Source organism: Drosophila arizonae, chromosome 3 (assembly GCF_054131065.1).
Source record: "Drosophila arizonae isolate 15081-1271.41 chromosome 3, UAZ_ARI_1.0, whole genome shotgun sequence".
NCBI lineage: Eukaryota > Metazoa > Arthropoda > Insecta > Diptera > Drosophilidae > Drosophila > Drosophila arizonae.
In genome coordinates, this window is record NC_142923.1 from 23,930,711 (window position 1) to 23,947,288 (window position 16,578).

Below are 16,578 nucleotides of genomic sequence, written 5' to 3' on the forward strand. Positions count from 1 at the left end.
CGGGAGAGTATTGGGAGGAGAGGATAGGTGCAGGTTCAGATTATAGAAATGGGAAATTCAGTTCACTTACCCCGCTGCATTGTGTAGCGCATCCGATGTAAATTTAATCAACATCTCTCCCGAAGAAGCAGTCAAGGTTAGTTTTGGAGCTGCGGTGCCAGTGAAACCATTTCCAGAATGCAGACGCAGTCCGGACGTTGAGGAACCATCGAAGACCTGCACATTGTCGCTCTTATGCACTGTGAATTTGTCAAACTTGAGCGAGAGCGGGGCACGTGCATCATTGCGGATCGTGAAGAAGCACTCCTGATTCTTGGGGTAATCGGCCAAGCCGAATGCGGGCGAGGTAACTGTGCCGTTGCGTGCCGTAATTGTTGCCTTGCAGCCCTGAATGTAGCGCAGACTGAAGCCCTTGCCCGCCTCACCGAGGTTGGACTTGAAGTAGAGGTAGAGCGTATTGCCGGTGGAGATAATCACGCGTTCGTTTTGCGTCGATTTGCCCGTCAGCTTGGCGATGATGCGGCTCATGGGTGAGTCGCCGTCGCGTATGAGCAGCTGATCACGGCCCTCGGCAATGTCCAGGTCGTCCACTTCAATGGAGATGATGCGACCGGGCTGCGCCTTGATCACATACAGGCACTCCAGACCACCGGGATATTGCTTGGGATAGTTGGGGCTCGTCAGTATTTGCCTCTGCAGCGTCGCCTTCAGGGTGCCGCCGCAGTTCTTGGCCTCTGTCTTCCATGTGGCCCGGAAACCTTTGCGCTCCACGCTGCCGTCGGTCGTGAACTTGACAATCATGAAGTTGGAGGCGGACACAAATGGCTGTGTGGCCAGATCCTGTTTGCCACTGAGCGTGGCCAGCGACACGGCCTTGTCCTCAGTGCGTCCGCCGACCAGAACTTGGACCGTATCAAACGTTTTCTCAGTCTCAAAGTCCTGGAACTGCAGGATGATGTTGCTGCCCAACGGACCCTCCAGCGTCCACTTGCACTTGCTCAGCGCTCCATACTTGTGCGGATAGTTGGGCGTCTCGATGACATCGCCGCCCGACTGCATGTGGAAGTGGCACTGGGCGGGACAGTCCAGCTCGTCGGTGCCGTCGCCGCAATCGTCGCTGCCGTCACACTTGAAGGCCTGATTGATGCACAGTCCATTGGCGCAATGCAGCGCCCCCTGGGGACAGGCCGGAGCACGGCACATGAAGGGCAGCAGCGACTCGCAGGTGCCCAGATCCCAGCTCTGTGACTTGCCGCCAAAACTGGCCGCCACACACTCGCCCGACTCAGCATTGGGCTGCTGCAGAGACCAAAAGCCCGAGTACTGGGAGATCAATGCGCCCGATGCCGACTCTAGGGTATTCGTGCGCAGATCGTCGAGTGAGGCCAGGCCCAGCCAGTACTTGTCCGAGGCCCGCTGATTGGGATCACTGGCACGTGCTATCGCCAGCGTCTCATTGTTTTCCGCATAGCTATCGATGGCCACCAGCTCGGCGCCATATCTGCGAAGGGAAAGAGTAAGAGTTGAAGAGGATGTCAGTGATTAGTGGTGGTAGAGACCAGAGAGCTGCAGGTCTTGAATCTCTAAGTAGCTGTCTCATGCTTCCGCTGCACACTTAACGCAATTTCAATTATGCAGCTGCAGTTTTCTAATGCGCTTTACTTTCTATTTTATCTGCTGCCGACTTAATTATGTTGTTACCGAAAACAGAATAGATAAAGCAACAACAAAGCGCTCAACACAATGGAAAACTTTCGTTTCCAATCCGCAAAGCTCCAGTTTGTTAAAGTCCACAGTTCGACTTGGTGCGTTCTACGACAGCTGCAAGCCAAGAAGCAAAAGAAAACCAGTTTCGAATCCCAAATTATCCGCTGTATGTTTGACTCATGGGCTTAGCTGTGCATTCAAATCTGGTATATTACACATACGCAGCGTGGGGGCGTTATAGGAGTGACAGCTGTCGCACGCTGCAGCTGTTGGGCCTGCTTGCATGCCAAAAATTATGCATGTTGCACTCACTGCATCCCTGCAACACCCATCCGCAGCAGGCCCCACCGCCCTGCCCACCCGAAATACATAACTGGCAATTGTACAGCTCCAATACCAAGTGAAAACAGAAGACCGGGCTGAGTACATATTTGAGTAACTGTGTGTGGCTTTGTGTGCATGCCGGTGGAATGCGTTGCTTGCCATGTTCGGCTATTCAGTTAACAATTTTGTTGTCTGGTATTATTTGCACGTCTGTACTCGCTTATTTTCACCACCATCGTGTTAAACATTTGAAAATTTACTCAAGCCTCATGCGTGGAACAACATAATGATATGTATGCGCAGTGTACCCGTGTATAAATAAACATTTTCTAAATATATGTATATAATTTCTGAAATAACATTTGATGTTTAACAATTGACATGAATGGAAAGTATTTTGTAAATATATTGAAAATTAATTTATAAATTAATTTTGAATTATTTCAACGATAATATAATAAAAGAATTCAGAAATTAGAAATATGTAAAAATAAAATTGAATATATTTTTTAAAATATATAAATATATTTTTTGAATAAAAAACTAAATAAATAATATGTTAAATATATTAGACATAATATGTTTCATATTTAACAATTCATACTTTAAATCATATAAAAATGTTTTCAATTATATTATTATTATTTATTTATTTTATTATTTATGTTTTTAATATATTTCATATATTTCATGAATATATTTTACAGATATGTGAAACGAATCAATTGTATGTTGAAAACTCCTTGCAATGCTTCAATAAAAAATCAGATATCATCGTTTTAATATATTTCATTTTTTCTAAGAAAATATTCGATATTCTTCTTAGTTATTTCTTTAACTGTTATTATATCTATGAATGATTGTTGACTATTTATAGCTCCGTTAAAAATTCTACGGTTCAATAAAATTGGCTCAGCTACCTGTTTCCGCGCCTATGACCAAAAGTTGAAGCAAATTGATTTGCCCGAACGGGCTGCTGCCAAAACATCATTCAAAAAGAGTTTTCATTGCGATTCGTCGACTACGCCCAAATACTAAAAGTCAACAAGTTCCAAATTCACGAGTGGCTTTTATTTTTTGGTCACAGCTCCGTTAACTGGAAATGTTAACGCCTTATCGGCACTTTCCTTCATTCTACGTATTTCGCATGCTGCACACGCAAAATCGTTAAGCAACAGAGTGAGCGAGACAGATAGGGAGTAAGAAAACAAAATGAAAATTTCACCCAAAAGAAATATTTCACATTTGGAGTGTAAGGGCGACACCTGACATAGACTGCTATCGTTAAGTCAGATTTATATACATACACACCTATACGTATGTGTATATATGTATTGTGTACTTTTTTGGCAAATCTATCGAGCAGTCAACAGTTGTTTGTCGTTTGTTGAACTTGCGCTGTGGCAAAACTAATAAAACGTTAGCAGCATTTTAATTGGCAGTGGACTGGGGCGAGGTCTATGGCATGTAAATGACGCGTACATTATAGAAGGGGCCACTGTAGCTGCTGCTGCTGCTGCTGCTGTTGTTGCCAGTGTCAACTGGCCTGGTGTAGCCTGTGCCGGGCATATGTAATTGCCATTTAACACCTGACAGACAGCAAAGAGAAATTGCGTAGGCCATTGACACTAGACCAAGTCTATGGCCAGCCAATAACTTTATTAATGTTAAGCACCGAAAAATAAATGTAAAAGAAAAACGACAGAGAAAAAAAAAAACACCTTCATTCCGAATAACTTTCACCCCACATGCCCCGCGGTCAATCCAAAAGCCAGCAATTCACACGCTCATTAAAGCCAAGCTGAAATTACAATCGATAAAAAACTACGACTTCGATCAAATCGAAACACTCTCAATTTCCGAGACAAGCCCACAAGATCAGAGGTTTTTAGGCTACGCGAGCTCTCAACTCTCTCGGACAGGTGCAGGCACTGGCCGAACCACTCGCAAGTATTTGGGTCAACAGTGGGTTAACACCCAAAAACCGAATCAGGAATGCTTGTTTTTTTTTTTTGGGCCGAACGCCGGAAGCTTATTGACTACGTCGACGACTTTCTTTTCGCTCGAATAAAGTGGCCAAAGAAGAAGAAGAAGACGAAGCAAAAGCAGAAGAAGAAAAAAAGAAACAAATTATTATGAATCATCGATGGCTTATCGATGGCCTGCCCAGCCAGGCCTGAAAAACAATTACGAACTTGGTCAACACTGCTGCCGGCTGCATTTTGGCCTAAGAGGCAGCCCACTTTGGCATTGACAGTTAACTGTCAGCGGAAATGCAATGCGGTGCTGTAACGGCAACTGTTGCCGCCGCTTCAGTATATGTGTGTATATACTATAGACTATAGTGTATATTTTTAGTCAAGCACAGATCTTTACAGCCGGTCAGACAACTAGCATCTATCTCTCTTGGTATCTATCTATCACGAAGAACAGGTAGCTGTGCTTATTGAAGCGTAGCTACTTTGAGCCAGTTCACTGCTTGGCTGAAACAGAAGTCCGATGCCCACAACTTCCTCTATATAACCATGTATACATATATTTAGTTGTACTCTGATATATTCAAATTAACATCTGATTATGGTTATGCTATGATTTTACTCACCTTCGACACAGTTCGGCGCTTTTCTCCCACGAATGCTTGATATTGAAATATTTATAACAATTTAAGCCGCGCAGTTCCCAGCCTGAAAAAAATAAACAATAATGAATTCGTATTAGACAAGGTCACAGCTCGATTTGGGAAAATGCATTAACTGCAAATTTTTGTCATGCATATAAACTTAAAAAAATTGTAGAATGGAGACGTATAATCAAATTTGTTAATATTAATAATGACGTAACTTAAAAGCAAAAAATTATATAAAATTTAAAAAAAGTATAGTAATAACTAATATATAATAAGAATTAATAAATGTAATTTAAATACAATTTGTATATAATCTTATTTATTAAATAAATTATTTAAATCATTTAATAAAACTAAAAATACTGATATTAATTAATATAAAAAATTGTCTTTATTAAATAATTTCATATAATTTTATTTACAAAACTAAAGAAATTTTATTTATGAAATTATTAAATTAAATTTTTTCATTTAAATTTAATAGATTATAAAAATTATTTTAGTGTAATAATTTTAGCTTTTATTGCATGCGAATTATAAACATTCTCAGGTTAATTAACTTTTATGAGTTGACAATAAAAATTTCGCTTTCTAATGGCCTTCAACAGACTTATATATTTTACTAACACATTGTAAAAAAGATGCCTTCGAATTTTGGTATAATATTAGAACTCGAAATGAGGGATGATGAAATACTTATAAAGTCTTTTAACAAAAAATAACCATTTTGAATAAATTTGGTTTTCCTTTATTCGATTTCCCTATCAGCTTGTCGACTAATGGAAAACCTCACACTTGCAGGGAACTCAAGATACTTCATAAGAGGAGAAATTACTTCCCATAACCAAAAACTCTTCGTTTCTCTCATGGAAAGAAAAATTCTACAGCAAAACCTCTTCTGCTCTTTGCTCGAGCAGCTCTTGACATTAAATTCAGTTGCAGTTGGCTTCCCGCCGAGATCTCTAAGCGTGACCCCAATCAAAGCGACTTGTTTTGCATAATTTAATTTCTACATCTCAGCGGCATTGGCTCTGGCTTTCTATGCCATTAAGAGATATAGCTGTTTAGAATTAATTATCTATTCTGGATACACAAGCATTTAATTGAGTTATTTACCCAGTCGGGCTTTGATATCATTGGTCTAGAAGCAAAGTAGCTAAGTTTTTCAATCTTTTTTTTTCGCAGAAAATAAAAATTAATTATTTTGGCTTGTGGCGCTTTCATTTTCCTCAATCGAAATTGTGCACTGCGTTTTCCTGGTAAAATGGGAAAGTTGCTGTGACTTGCTGACTTGTTGAGCCCGCCTTCAGCTGGCTTGATTGACAGCTTTCATTTAAAATCAAATCGACTAAAATATGCGAGTGCTCAATGCTCATACGACGTTTCAAAATTGTGGTAAATACAACACAAACAAAAAAGCAAAAATATTCCAACAATTTCCACTGCATGGGCAAATGGTCGATAAAAATGATCGCCAAACGTTTAGGCCGACATCGCCTTTGCAAAGGCTTTGGTGCCTTTTGGCGGCTGAAACTCGTTACAATTTTTTTTTTTTTTTTTCTTACACCTCAACATAAGCTCAGCATGTCAGATACTTTCACGATTTCCGTGTAGAAGAAACACTAAATTCAGATAACAAATCTCACTTTAAATGTTAATCATAACTGAAAGCTGACTGAAATCATTCAATTGTTGTAAGCTAGAGGATAAATTCTCTAGCTTAAATGTGTAGAATTTCTTAAATGCTATCCCTAATATCTCTAATCATTATAATACATTATGATAACTTACATTAATGATAAACGAATATCATTTATCTCATACTGTATCTACTCCAAAATCTGCCTTGATCTAAGACCTGACAGACTGAGCTTTGACAGCACATAAATTTGCACATCATACGACTCCGTCTCTTGCTGTTGTTGTTGTTTTTTTTTTTTTCGAGACATTTGGCCAACTGACCTGACATAATTATGTCAAGTTTGAAAATCTAGCAGCTGTTAGACAGCTAAATCATCTCAAGCTCCTACATTGCCATGCATTTACTTCTATTATTATTTGTATTTCGCAATTACAGCACTTCACATCAATAATTCAGAAGTAATTCTGGTAATCTCTGATGTCATGCCAACAAATTGCTTTAAATTCTTGGCCAGTTGTACAACGAATTCCTCGGCTTCTTCTTCCCGTTTTTTTTTTTTTTTTGTTTGTTTGTTAACTTAACTGTAAACCGCTATTTGCCACAATTTCAATTTATTTGTTGCCTATTTACCGCAGCAATTTTTATTTAATTTTAGCTTTGCTCCATACCAACAAATAGCCCAAACATAACCGTACGCTGTTCCACTTAACCAAAAAAAAAGTGAATAAATAAATTGAAGAAAAAAAGTAGAATCGGTGAGGCGCACATTGGGATTCTTTGGAGTTCCTAGCACGCTTCAATTGAAATCAGTCGAACGGCAAAAAAAAAAAAAAAATGTTAAGAAACGGCCAGCATAACAAACCTCATGTAATTGTTTTTAATGGCCAACTATTTGCCTGTCTCCATCTCCATCTCTCTCGCTCACGTTCTACACCCACTGAGTGTGTATATATGTGTGTGTGTGTCACCCTGGCCGTCAAGCTGTTGTAGTTTCTCTTTAAGCCACTTCAGCCACGTAACTAGCAATGGCTTCTAAAAAAAGCAAATTCCTTTGCTCTTGGACTGGGTGCAGCAAGTAGCTGGACAAGGTTAGCCAGTTTCTTGGTTCTTTTAATTTTCTTTGTCATACGAGTATATCTATGTGTGCGTTTGTGTGTGTGTGTGTGTGGACTTTAAACTTGTATTTAGCTGGCTATTGACTGCTTTATTGAATTGTGCCACATACTTGAAATGCTTTGCCAGGAAGTTTTGTAAGCCATGCAAATTTGCTGCGTGACTTGCTGTTGTTGTTGTTGTTATTATTGTTGTTCTTTTTATGCCCCACATAAAAAGCGGCTTTTAGTGCCCACGTATGTATTGTACATCTACATACATTATGGGCTTGCAACTGCATTTGTTAGCCGTGCTCTAATTGCCAAAGCGCTCCGAGCCAAAATCATCTCTGCGCCTTGTGATCATTGTCTATAATTTCATACTCAACACTCCGAGGCGCACTCTGACGAAATCTAGCGAGCACAATACAAATTAATAATGTGAGAATTTCTTGCATCATAATTTATATATGTTTAGGTAACTGAGAGCGCTGCATATGCTTGAGCCTTGTGTAGGTCTAAAACAAGAAATTGTATATTATGTTTTTCGTTTATTTACTACAAACTTTGTGTTTTAGCCGAAAACACACAAAAAAAACTTTTAAGCGCAGCAGCTGCGGCACTTGAAACAGTTTCTGAAATGCTTAGGCTGTGAGAAAATTGCTTGAATTGGCTATGGTTAAAGTATTTGCTGTGAAACCCATCGAGTGACCTTGCTAAAGTAGTTTAAGTAGTTTTGAAAAGGTTCTAAGAAACCTTTTGAAGCGATTGAGAGATTAATATGGCGATTTGAGGTTGATTTCGTTTGCAGTTTGATATAATTCTCACTCTTGCTAGAGCTCTTGCTCTAGAGATTTTCTCATTTCAGACATAATCTACTAGAATCTGAACTCGTAGAGAGAATTTTTACAGACTTTCTTCGGGTACTTAGAATGAGGTCAGTATCCAAGTATAGATGATTGAGCATATATTCTACTATATCCACCATATTTTTCATTTTTCATATTTTTGAAATTATCATTAACATTTTAGTTTATTCTCATAAATGCCATCATCATTTCGAAATCCCAAAAGTTCAAGCATATAAAATGCTCCACTCTAAGCTCTAGAAATACTTAAATTGTGAAACTAACTGCTCAGACTTTATACTCTGCATCAAAGTATACGCAAATCTCTTACATTTAACCCATTTAATTTAATTTTGCTGTTGACCCCGAATAAAGTCACTTTTAATATCCATAGCATTTGTCCTATTTAGGTAATTTGGAAATTCACTTTGGCTATTTAATTACCAGCATAGTTTTTCATGTTCTTTTATTTGCGTCCGTTCTTTTTTCAGTCGTTTGGCTGAAAGAAGAAAGTGAAAATCAAGTTGCGGGCACGCATATAGTTTCACAAGTGCAATAAATCTTCTTGTGCCCCTTTCATTAGCCTCATTTTTTATGCATTTTGTTTCGTCTGCTTGGCTTAGCAGCGCGATTCTTTATCTCTACCATATAATCAAAGAGTAAAAGAAACACAGAGATCTGTTCATAGCGTAGAAAGCGGTATTACACGAATAAATCGTGTAATTCTAGCTGTTTTATCGGCATTGCTGCTTGGCCGTGGATTACCTGGCAATACGAATAGCTTTGATTTGGCCAGCTGTCAATGGCCGTGGCCCAAACGTTCATTAAACTCTTGGACTCGAACGCAAAGTTCATTTAACTTTTCGCACATTTGTGTGCCTGGGTAATGCTCATCTTTAACATGCTCTCCTTCTTGCGGCCATTCTCGCTGGTTTGGCTGCCAAGGCATTGCCCACCTCTCGCACAGTTCACACAGAAGTCAGTCAACTAGAAAATTGTTGACTTCCATAAGCCACCGCACACATTTGCTTAAGCACACGAGCATTTTACGCTTCGTGATTAGCTAAATGCTGAAATTTGAAAATCATAAATAATATCACCCCAAAACCAACTGGCCCATTCATTCAGTCATATGTGTTAAAAGACCGTCGCCGGCGCTTATCACAGTGTGTCTCATATATCACTTGCTTTGCTCTCGGTGGACTCTGTGCGTGCTGACCCAAAATGCTGCATTTACACTGGCAGCAGCACACGAAATGAACTTAATTTAATTAGTGTTTCTTTTTTTTTCGGAGCTGATGCTGCTTTTGGCATTTGCTCGAGCGTGTCCACAAAATTGTGGAAGTCGCGCTGTTCTTTTTCTAATTCTAGTTTTTTGTTGTATTAGTAGTTGTGGTTGTTGTTGTCGTTGTTGTTGCCTACTTATGCGTTTCGTTTCGTTTCTAGGTAAGATTGCGAGTTGTTTGCTTTACTCAACTGTCTGTCTGTTTATCAATTTGAGGCTTTTACAGTTAGACGTGATGCTTGACTGACGAGTAATGAAGGCAAACATTGGCGTGGCTTTGACTAGAATTACAGAGACTACAAATTCTATATCTACCTTAAGCTTATTTTATGTTTAAGTGAACTTATGTTTAATTTATAACGCAACATCAAAGAAAGCGATACGCATAGTAATTAGAAGAGAGCTTAATGATTCACTGTAAGAAGTCTATAAGATTTTGCTCGTGATTAAATGGAATGAAAGTTTGCAAGAAAATTAGAAAATGTTCAAATTATGATGATGATCTATATATATGTAAGGGTATAACAAAAATTTGCTGTGCGGCACTCTCTTCTCTCTAGTCCGCAGTTGAAATCTACACCTTATTTAATCAGTTAAACGCCCATTGCTTATATTACGCTTCAGTCGTAAGTCATCAATAAAAATAATGCTTGAGCTGAATAACAGCAGTGGCAGCAACAACTACAAAAACAACAACAACAGCACAAGCAACTGCATTAACCGCCAACAGTTTGGCCTATTTTTTGCACAACTGCACCTATAACAACTCATACACACACTCACACATACACAAATACACGCATACCAGCTTACACCTTGCATATGCATCAACAAACACAAGCAACGTAACATTAAAATATCAAAAGACTTAGGCAACGAACTTGTTTTGGCCGCACTGCAGTTGGCTGCGCCGTTGGCAGGTGTTTGGCTGTGTGTGCGTGAATGAGTGTGTGTGTGTGCATATAAAAGTGTTAATAAGCACAGCAACTGCAGCTAGTTAATACGAGGCAGCTACAGCTATTCCAACAACAACAACAACAGCAGCTAAACTCAGTGGCATGCTAGGTAGACTGGGACTGCGACTGCGACTGGGAATGGGAAACTGAAGAACGAGGAGAAGGAGGAGAAGGAGGAGGAGGAGTAGGCAGGCCGATCGCCAAGTTAGTCAGTCAGTCAGGCAAACTTGGGTTGGCATTAAACAACCGTTAAGAAATCTTGTTTCGAAGCGCGTTAACTTTTTTTTTTAGTTTTAGTTTTTTCTACTTTTTTTTCTTATGCTAGAAACTTGTCTCGCCTCACTTATGCGGTACCATGGTTGGTCTTGTCGATGTACGCGTACTCATACTTTGTTGCGAGTATATACAGAGATTTCCACATACATATATGTGTGCGAGTGTGTGTATATAAATAAGCTTTGTCAGAGTTCTGTGTGCTGTCATAGCCACATGGCGGGCATTCTTGGCATTATCGCCCAGTGGGACAGCAACTGCAACTGCAACTGCAACAGCAACAGCAACCAGTTTGGCATATGTAATAACCGTTATCGCTACGGCTGCCAGTTGTAGGTGGCCATCGAGTGAAAGGCTTCAGCGCCAAGTGTTGACTGCCTCACTGGCCGTAGAGTGATTGATTAGCCGGTACAGCATTTCCGTCATTTCGACTTCTAGTCCAAATTTTTTGTATTATTATTATTATTATTTTTTTTTATTTCATTTGTTCTGGCCGAAATGTAGCAGATCTTAACCCGTTTGGCGAGTTGGCAGCTTTTGTATAGATTTGTCATTAACGATAAGACCGCATTTTAATGGCCAAAGTGTGCGCTATATGTACAAAAGGAGCTTAGCAGCTGGTGGCCTAATGATAGCCAAAACAGGCCTACAAAGAATCATGTTTAAGATTTTTCCACTCCTGAGGCCTAACAGAGCTTAGCAGTAGAGCTTCGGGTTTCTAACAAATGGTTATTAGCTGAGCTATGCACGGCTTATCTCGATTGTAAACAATGAATGATGGGCAGTTTTCTTTCTAAAGAAAACTGTATACCATTATTGGTCTTTCATTAATTTCCAATAGAATTAATTGGCTGATAAACAGCATGAAATTCAGATTAATGAAGATAATTGTAAGAAAAAATTTGAATTGAGATTTGAGTAAAAAAATGAAGAGATTTTCATTGGGCTATTTTTGTGGATTAATTCATGAGCGATGATGGAGCAATAAAAGTTAGGAGCTGCTTTGAAGGTTTTAATATTTTTGTATGCAACTGAATGCTATATAAGGTGGGTTAAATTGACTATGATAAATATGAAATTTCGGTAATTGTAATTCAGATAAATAATAAAAAAACCGGAAATCAAAGCTAAGATATAATTGCCCTTCTTTAATAAATTTTTAGTTATTATTGATCGGAATTTCAGTTTTAAAATTTATAAATTTTCATAAACAATCATACATTTTTTTTAATTATCTGACAAAAAATATAATATTTAAAATATTTATTTTTCCTTAAGCTGAGTTGGAAATTTTTGACTTTAATAAACGTTGTCTCTGAAATCGTTTTAATACGCATGCAATTAAATACAAAATTAGAAGTTAGCTGAAAAATCAATATATCAGCTGAACTTAATTACAGTTTGGCAAACATCTTAAGTGTAGCCAAATGCACAGCAATTAAATCGACGGAAATAAAAAACAAGTTGCCCGACCTATTGCCAAGAAGGTAATCCAACATCCGTTTTGCCTATATACAAAACAACAAATACTTTTGCATGCCCATATATAATTTATATACCGATGTACATACATCAGTATGTATGTAATTACATTTATTTACGCTTTGATTTATGCGCAATTTTATTTCGTTTTTGGCCACACCTGCAGCGGCCACGCACGTGCCTCTTGGCAGTGGCTGAAGTGCAGCTGAAATTGGAAATTCAAGTTGAATGCGAACTTACCATTTGGGCACGAAAACGCCTCATCCGCTGTGGCTGTGCGAATTACCAGCAGCAGCGACAGCAATGCGGCCAGCCAATGCGAATTGGCTGCCGTCGTTTTGGCCATGTTTTGCCGATTTAAGGCCAATTACAGTTGAATGGGGCAGCCTGCAAGGAAACAGCAAAATGACAAAGAAAATCAGATTAACAATTTATTTCTAATACAATAAAAAGCAAGTAATCACCGCACGAACTCAAACATCAACCAAATGAGAAAAACCGCACCCATAATGACTAAATAAATTTATCAAAACTTGTTTATAATTCAAAAAATAAAAAAATAGAGAATGACGATGTCGCCGTCATTTTTACCAGCCAATTTTAGCTTGAAGCGTTTAGCAATTTTATCACTTCTGTAAATTTGAGCACAGCACGTGTTTTGTGGCTGGAAAACTTTGTGAATGCGGTTTAGAAAGTTTCTGGCCTGAAACCGCACAAGATTTGCATATATTTATATACGTATTATAAGCTGACTAATGCGCTGAGGTTTCAGCCAAGCAATAAATTCCACTAATATGTTTTTGGATGCGTGAAGTGCGGAATGATGTTTTGTCTTCTTGAAGACTATGGTATGTGGGCTAAGCTAATAAATAAAAGCAATCAAAATCGAGAGAATACTAGTAAGTAAGCTAAGGCTAAGCTAGTCAGAGACATTATACATACATATATGTCTATGTTTGTAGATGATTGATCATATAAAAGAAATGAGAGAATCTTTTGCGGTATTTTCAACTTTAAAAGCTTTCATTAAAAGCCTTTATATTACTTTAAAAAAATAAAAGAAAAGAAAAAAAAATATATATATATACATATATATATATATATATATATATATATTAATGTTAGAAAGTCATCCATTTCCATTTCTATCTTCTCTCTAATCACTTTCAACAAATTAAATTAAATTAATCTAAAAATCTCTAATATGACATCTGTGCACAGCAGCAGCTGAAGCTTAACTCTTTTAACTGTCAAACGCCCATGTCAATTGCTCATATTGTTTACAAACACAAACACAAAACAAAAAAGCAGAGTGAAAAGAAACCAAAACTTAAGCGCAGTTGACTTTGCGCCTTATACAATAATTTTCTTATATCTGCCTCCTCTACACTTCACATATAAAGTTTAAGGCTCTTTGCATTGTTGTCATAAATCCCAAGTGCTTGTCTCTCTGAACTTTGTAGTTCACTCTTGTCTCATTGTTAAATGGCCAGACCCAGTGTGTATATGTGCATGTGTTCGTGTGTGTGTGTGTACCTTTTCATTCATATGCTATGCAAAATAAGTCATACAGTCTGGCATTTGTGTTGCTCTGAAAGCTGAGATCGAGGCGCAAGGTTGACGTTATTGTCAACTAATTATAGCTAACTAACACATTATGCATTAGTATATATTTGCTGTTGTTTTTTGTTAACGCTCACATAACTCAGTAAGTTTGAAGAAATTCAACAGCAAACATTTGCCAAGACATTTAATTGAGTTTTATTAACTTTACATATTATTTTAAAATCTGTTAACATCTCTCACTTTACCTTGATGATTTGTATTTTGTTTTTACTAATTTTCCATTTTTATAGCTCGTAAATGCAATTTTTATTATATTTATATCATCAGGCAAAACAAGTTTGTTGCCTAAGTCTTTTGTAATGAATTTTTTTGTTTGTTTATGTTTTGCTTGAAATGATATTTTTGCTATAGCTGTAAAGCTTGACGTATGTGATACACCCCAGTCCAGTCCAGCCCAGCCCATTAACAGTTTCCGCAAATAAAATCTTCACACAGACACAGACACACACACACTCACACTCGCTGGCATCTCGAGTCTCAGCTTAAAATTTAGTCAAACGCGAAGGTTGTGCATAGCACTTGGCCACTTGTGCATGTTTCATTTGCGAGTAACGGCACACAGACGCCCGTACAACAATACTTATTAGATAACTTTGATTAATGCATGCGAAAGGCTGAAACTCGAGCCAACTTGAGCCGTACAAAGCGGCTTACAGCTGACGGCGTCAGCGTCAGCGTCGGTGTCGCAGTCGGCATCTTTTTTATTGAAAGGCAAATTAATTTGCAAGTAATCTCAACACACTCCACACGCACCACACGACACCAGCCAAAGTCAAAGCCTTTCAACGTTAATTAACGAAAAGATGTTAAATTTAAGCCAAGTTTTTCCCGCACTTGTAGCTCGAATAATACAAACAAAAAAGGCCGGCGCCCGTTTCTCAATTGCCTGCATTATGCAACGCGCATAATTTTACCATTTATGATTTTTCTCGCGCGCACTAAATTTAATTTTTGAATATTTTATGCATTTTGAAGTCGGAAAGCATAAACAAGAAAACGCCTACATGCAGAAGAGCAGGGATGTGTAAAAACTCTCCAAAGTTCATATAGATGTGTTCAAGTAAATTGGGGCTGTTTGTAAGAAGAGCTATGCAAGAAAATATTTATTACATTTCAGTTCATGAACATTCATATGAATAAAAGAAATTACTGGAAATAAGTTTGGTATCAGCATAAACATGATTTATTACTCATGAGGCACATAAGCCAACACAAAAGATATTCCAATATTTATATGATTTAAATTGATAGCTCTCGCTTTTCCTTTCATATAAAAATGAAGAGAAATCCAAACAATAGAACCTTAATTTAAATACATATATATTGTATCTCTTTGACATCATTTCTTTGTATTAATTTTTTCTTTCATTTATTATTTCTTTGCCATTTCGTAAGAGAATGTGTTAATAATAATCATTTTCTATTTATTTTATATTAATTTTGTAATGATATCCGATATTTTTTAGTGTATTATTATTCTTCTTATGCAAAAAAAAAAAAAAAAAAAAAAAAAAAAATGTCAAATTAGCCATATTGTAATTTTAAATATTTTTAATTTATTTTTTATTTTAATTTTAATATTTTTAATTTACTTTATGCCTTTCCCTCCAGCTTAAAATCTTTAAGCTATTCTTAGAATTGTGAACATGTAATATCCAGTATATTATTCTTGTTATTACATTATTATCTATGTATATCTTGTAGTACATTATTCTCCCACCTCTCTATCACTCTCATTGTATAATAATTAGATATAAAATCAACGAACTCTGAGTTTATTTCCCTTTAGGCTAATTGTATTTATATCTCTATATATTTTTCTCCACGTACATCGTCATTTAATATCTTGAAGAAATATTTCCCATTTATGTTTTAAAATTAGCTTTTCCTTAATTTATATTTAACTTTATGCACTTATAATTTTGTCAGCCCATTCATACTCAATTACCCCTTCGTTAAAAAACATACAAAGTCCTATTTGGCTATGGTGCAGCTGTGTAGCCACCCAAACCGCATTTTTGCTAACCAACAGCCGGCAGCTGTTGTTGTTGTTGCTGCAATGGCTGTCGATGTTGTTGCAATTAGCTGGCTATGCGGTTTGGCCTACAAAGCGACTTGCTGCCAAATATTTGCAGCGAATTGGCTTCACAGTTGTTGCTGCTGCTGCTGCTGCTATGTCTATGTTGTGTGTTATTTATTTAGCTGAACAGCACAAATATTTGTGTGTGGGTGATTGCTGCCATTGTTTGGTCTACGAAAAGGCGCCAAAAGAAAAGAGTTGGGTTTGTTTATCAACGGCATGTATGTGTATATGTATGTATTTGTATTTACTTAATGGCTCCACGAAACTCAGTCGGTGTCAATTTTATAGAGGGGGCGTAGACCGTTTGAGCCTGCCCAAAAACAGCATGGTCATTAGCTAAACTGAGCATTGTAAATTAAGCATTGACATTAATTTCCGCTGATGAGTCAAAGTCACAGCAGCTTAAACTGTGAAAAATCTTTAGCTGTTGAGCTTTATCAAAAGAGTATAGTATATACATATATATTATTACTATTATTATAATCATTATCATCATTAAGTTCCAAGTTTATTTATTTTCTATAAATTTTCGTTCTCGTCGAACGGCGAATTTCGTTAACTGTGCCTAACTGTAGTTTCCGTTGATTTTTTATGCCATTTCTATGGCTAATTGAATTACTTTATTATGTTCCCCA

At 37.5% G+C, this 16,578-nt stretch overlaps 1 protein-coding gene across 4 annotated transcripts in view; it reads right to left on the reverse strand.

Annotated features, from left to right (window-relative positions):
• uif (sushi, von Willebrand factor type A, EGF and pentraxin domain-containing protein uif) overlaps positions 1 to 16,578 on the reverse strand; it is a 38,307-nt gene that overhangs the window by 10,967 nt on the left and 10,762 nt on the right. For all 4 annotated transcript variants that reach the window (XM_018002271.2, XM_018002270.2, XM_089466156.1 and 1 more), the window contains exons 3-5: positions 12,475 to 12,621; positions 4,634 to 4,715; positions 71 to 1,501 (exon numbers count right to left, since the gene is read on the reverse strand). In XM_018002271.2, coding sequence (XP_017857760.1) covers positions 71 to 1,501; positions 4,634 to 4,715; positions 12,475 to 12,580 — 1,619 coding nt within the window. In that variant the 5' untranslated portion in view covers positions 12,581 to 12,621. The remainder of the gene's footprint in view (positions 1 to 70; positions 1,502 to 4,633; positions 4,716 to 12,474; positions 12,622 to 16,578) is intronic.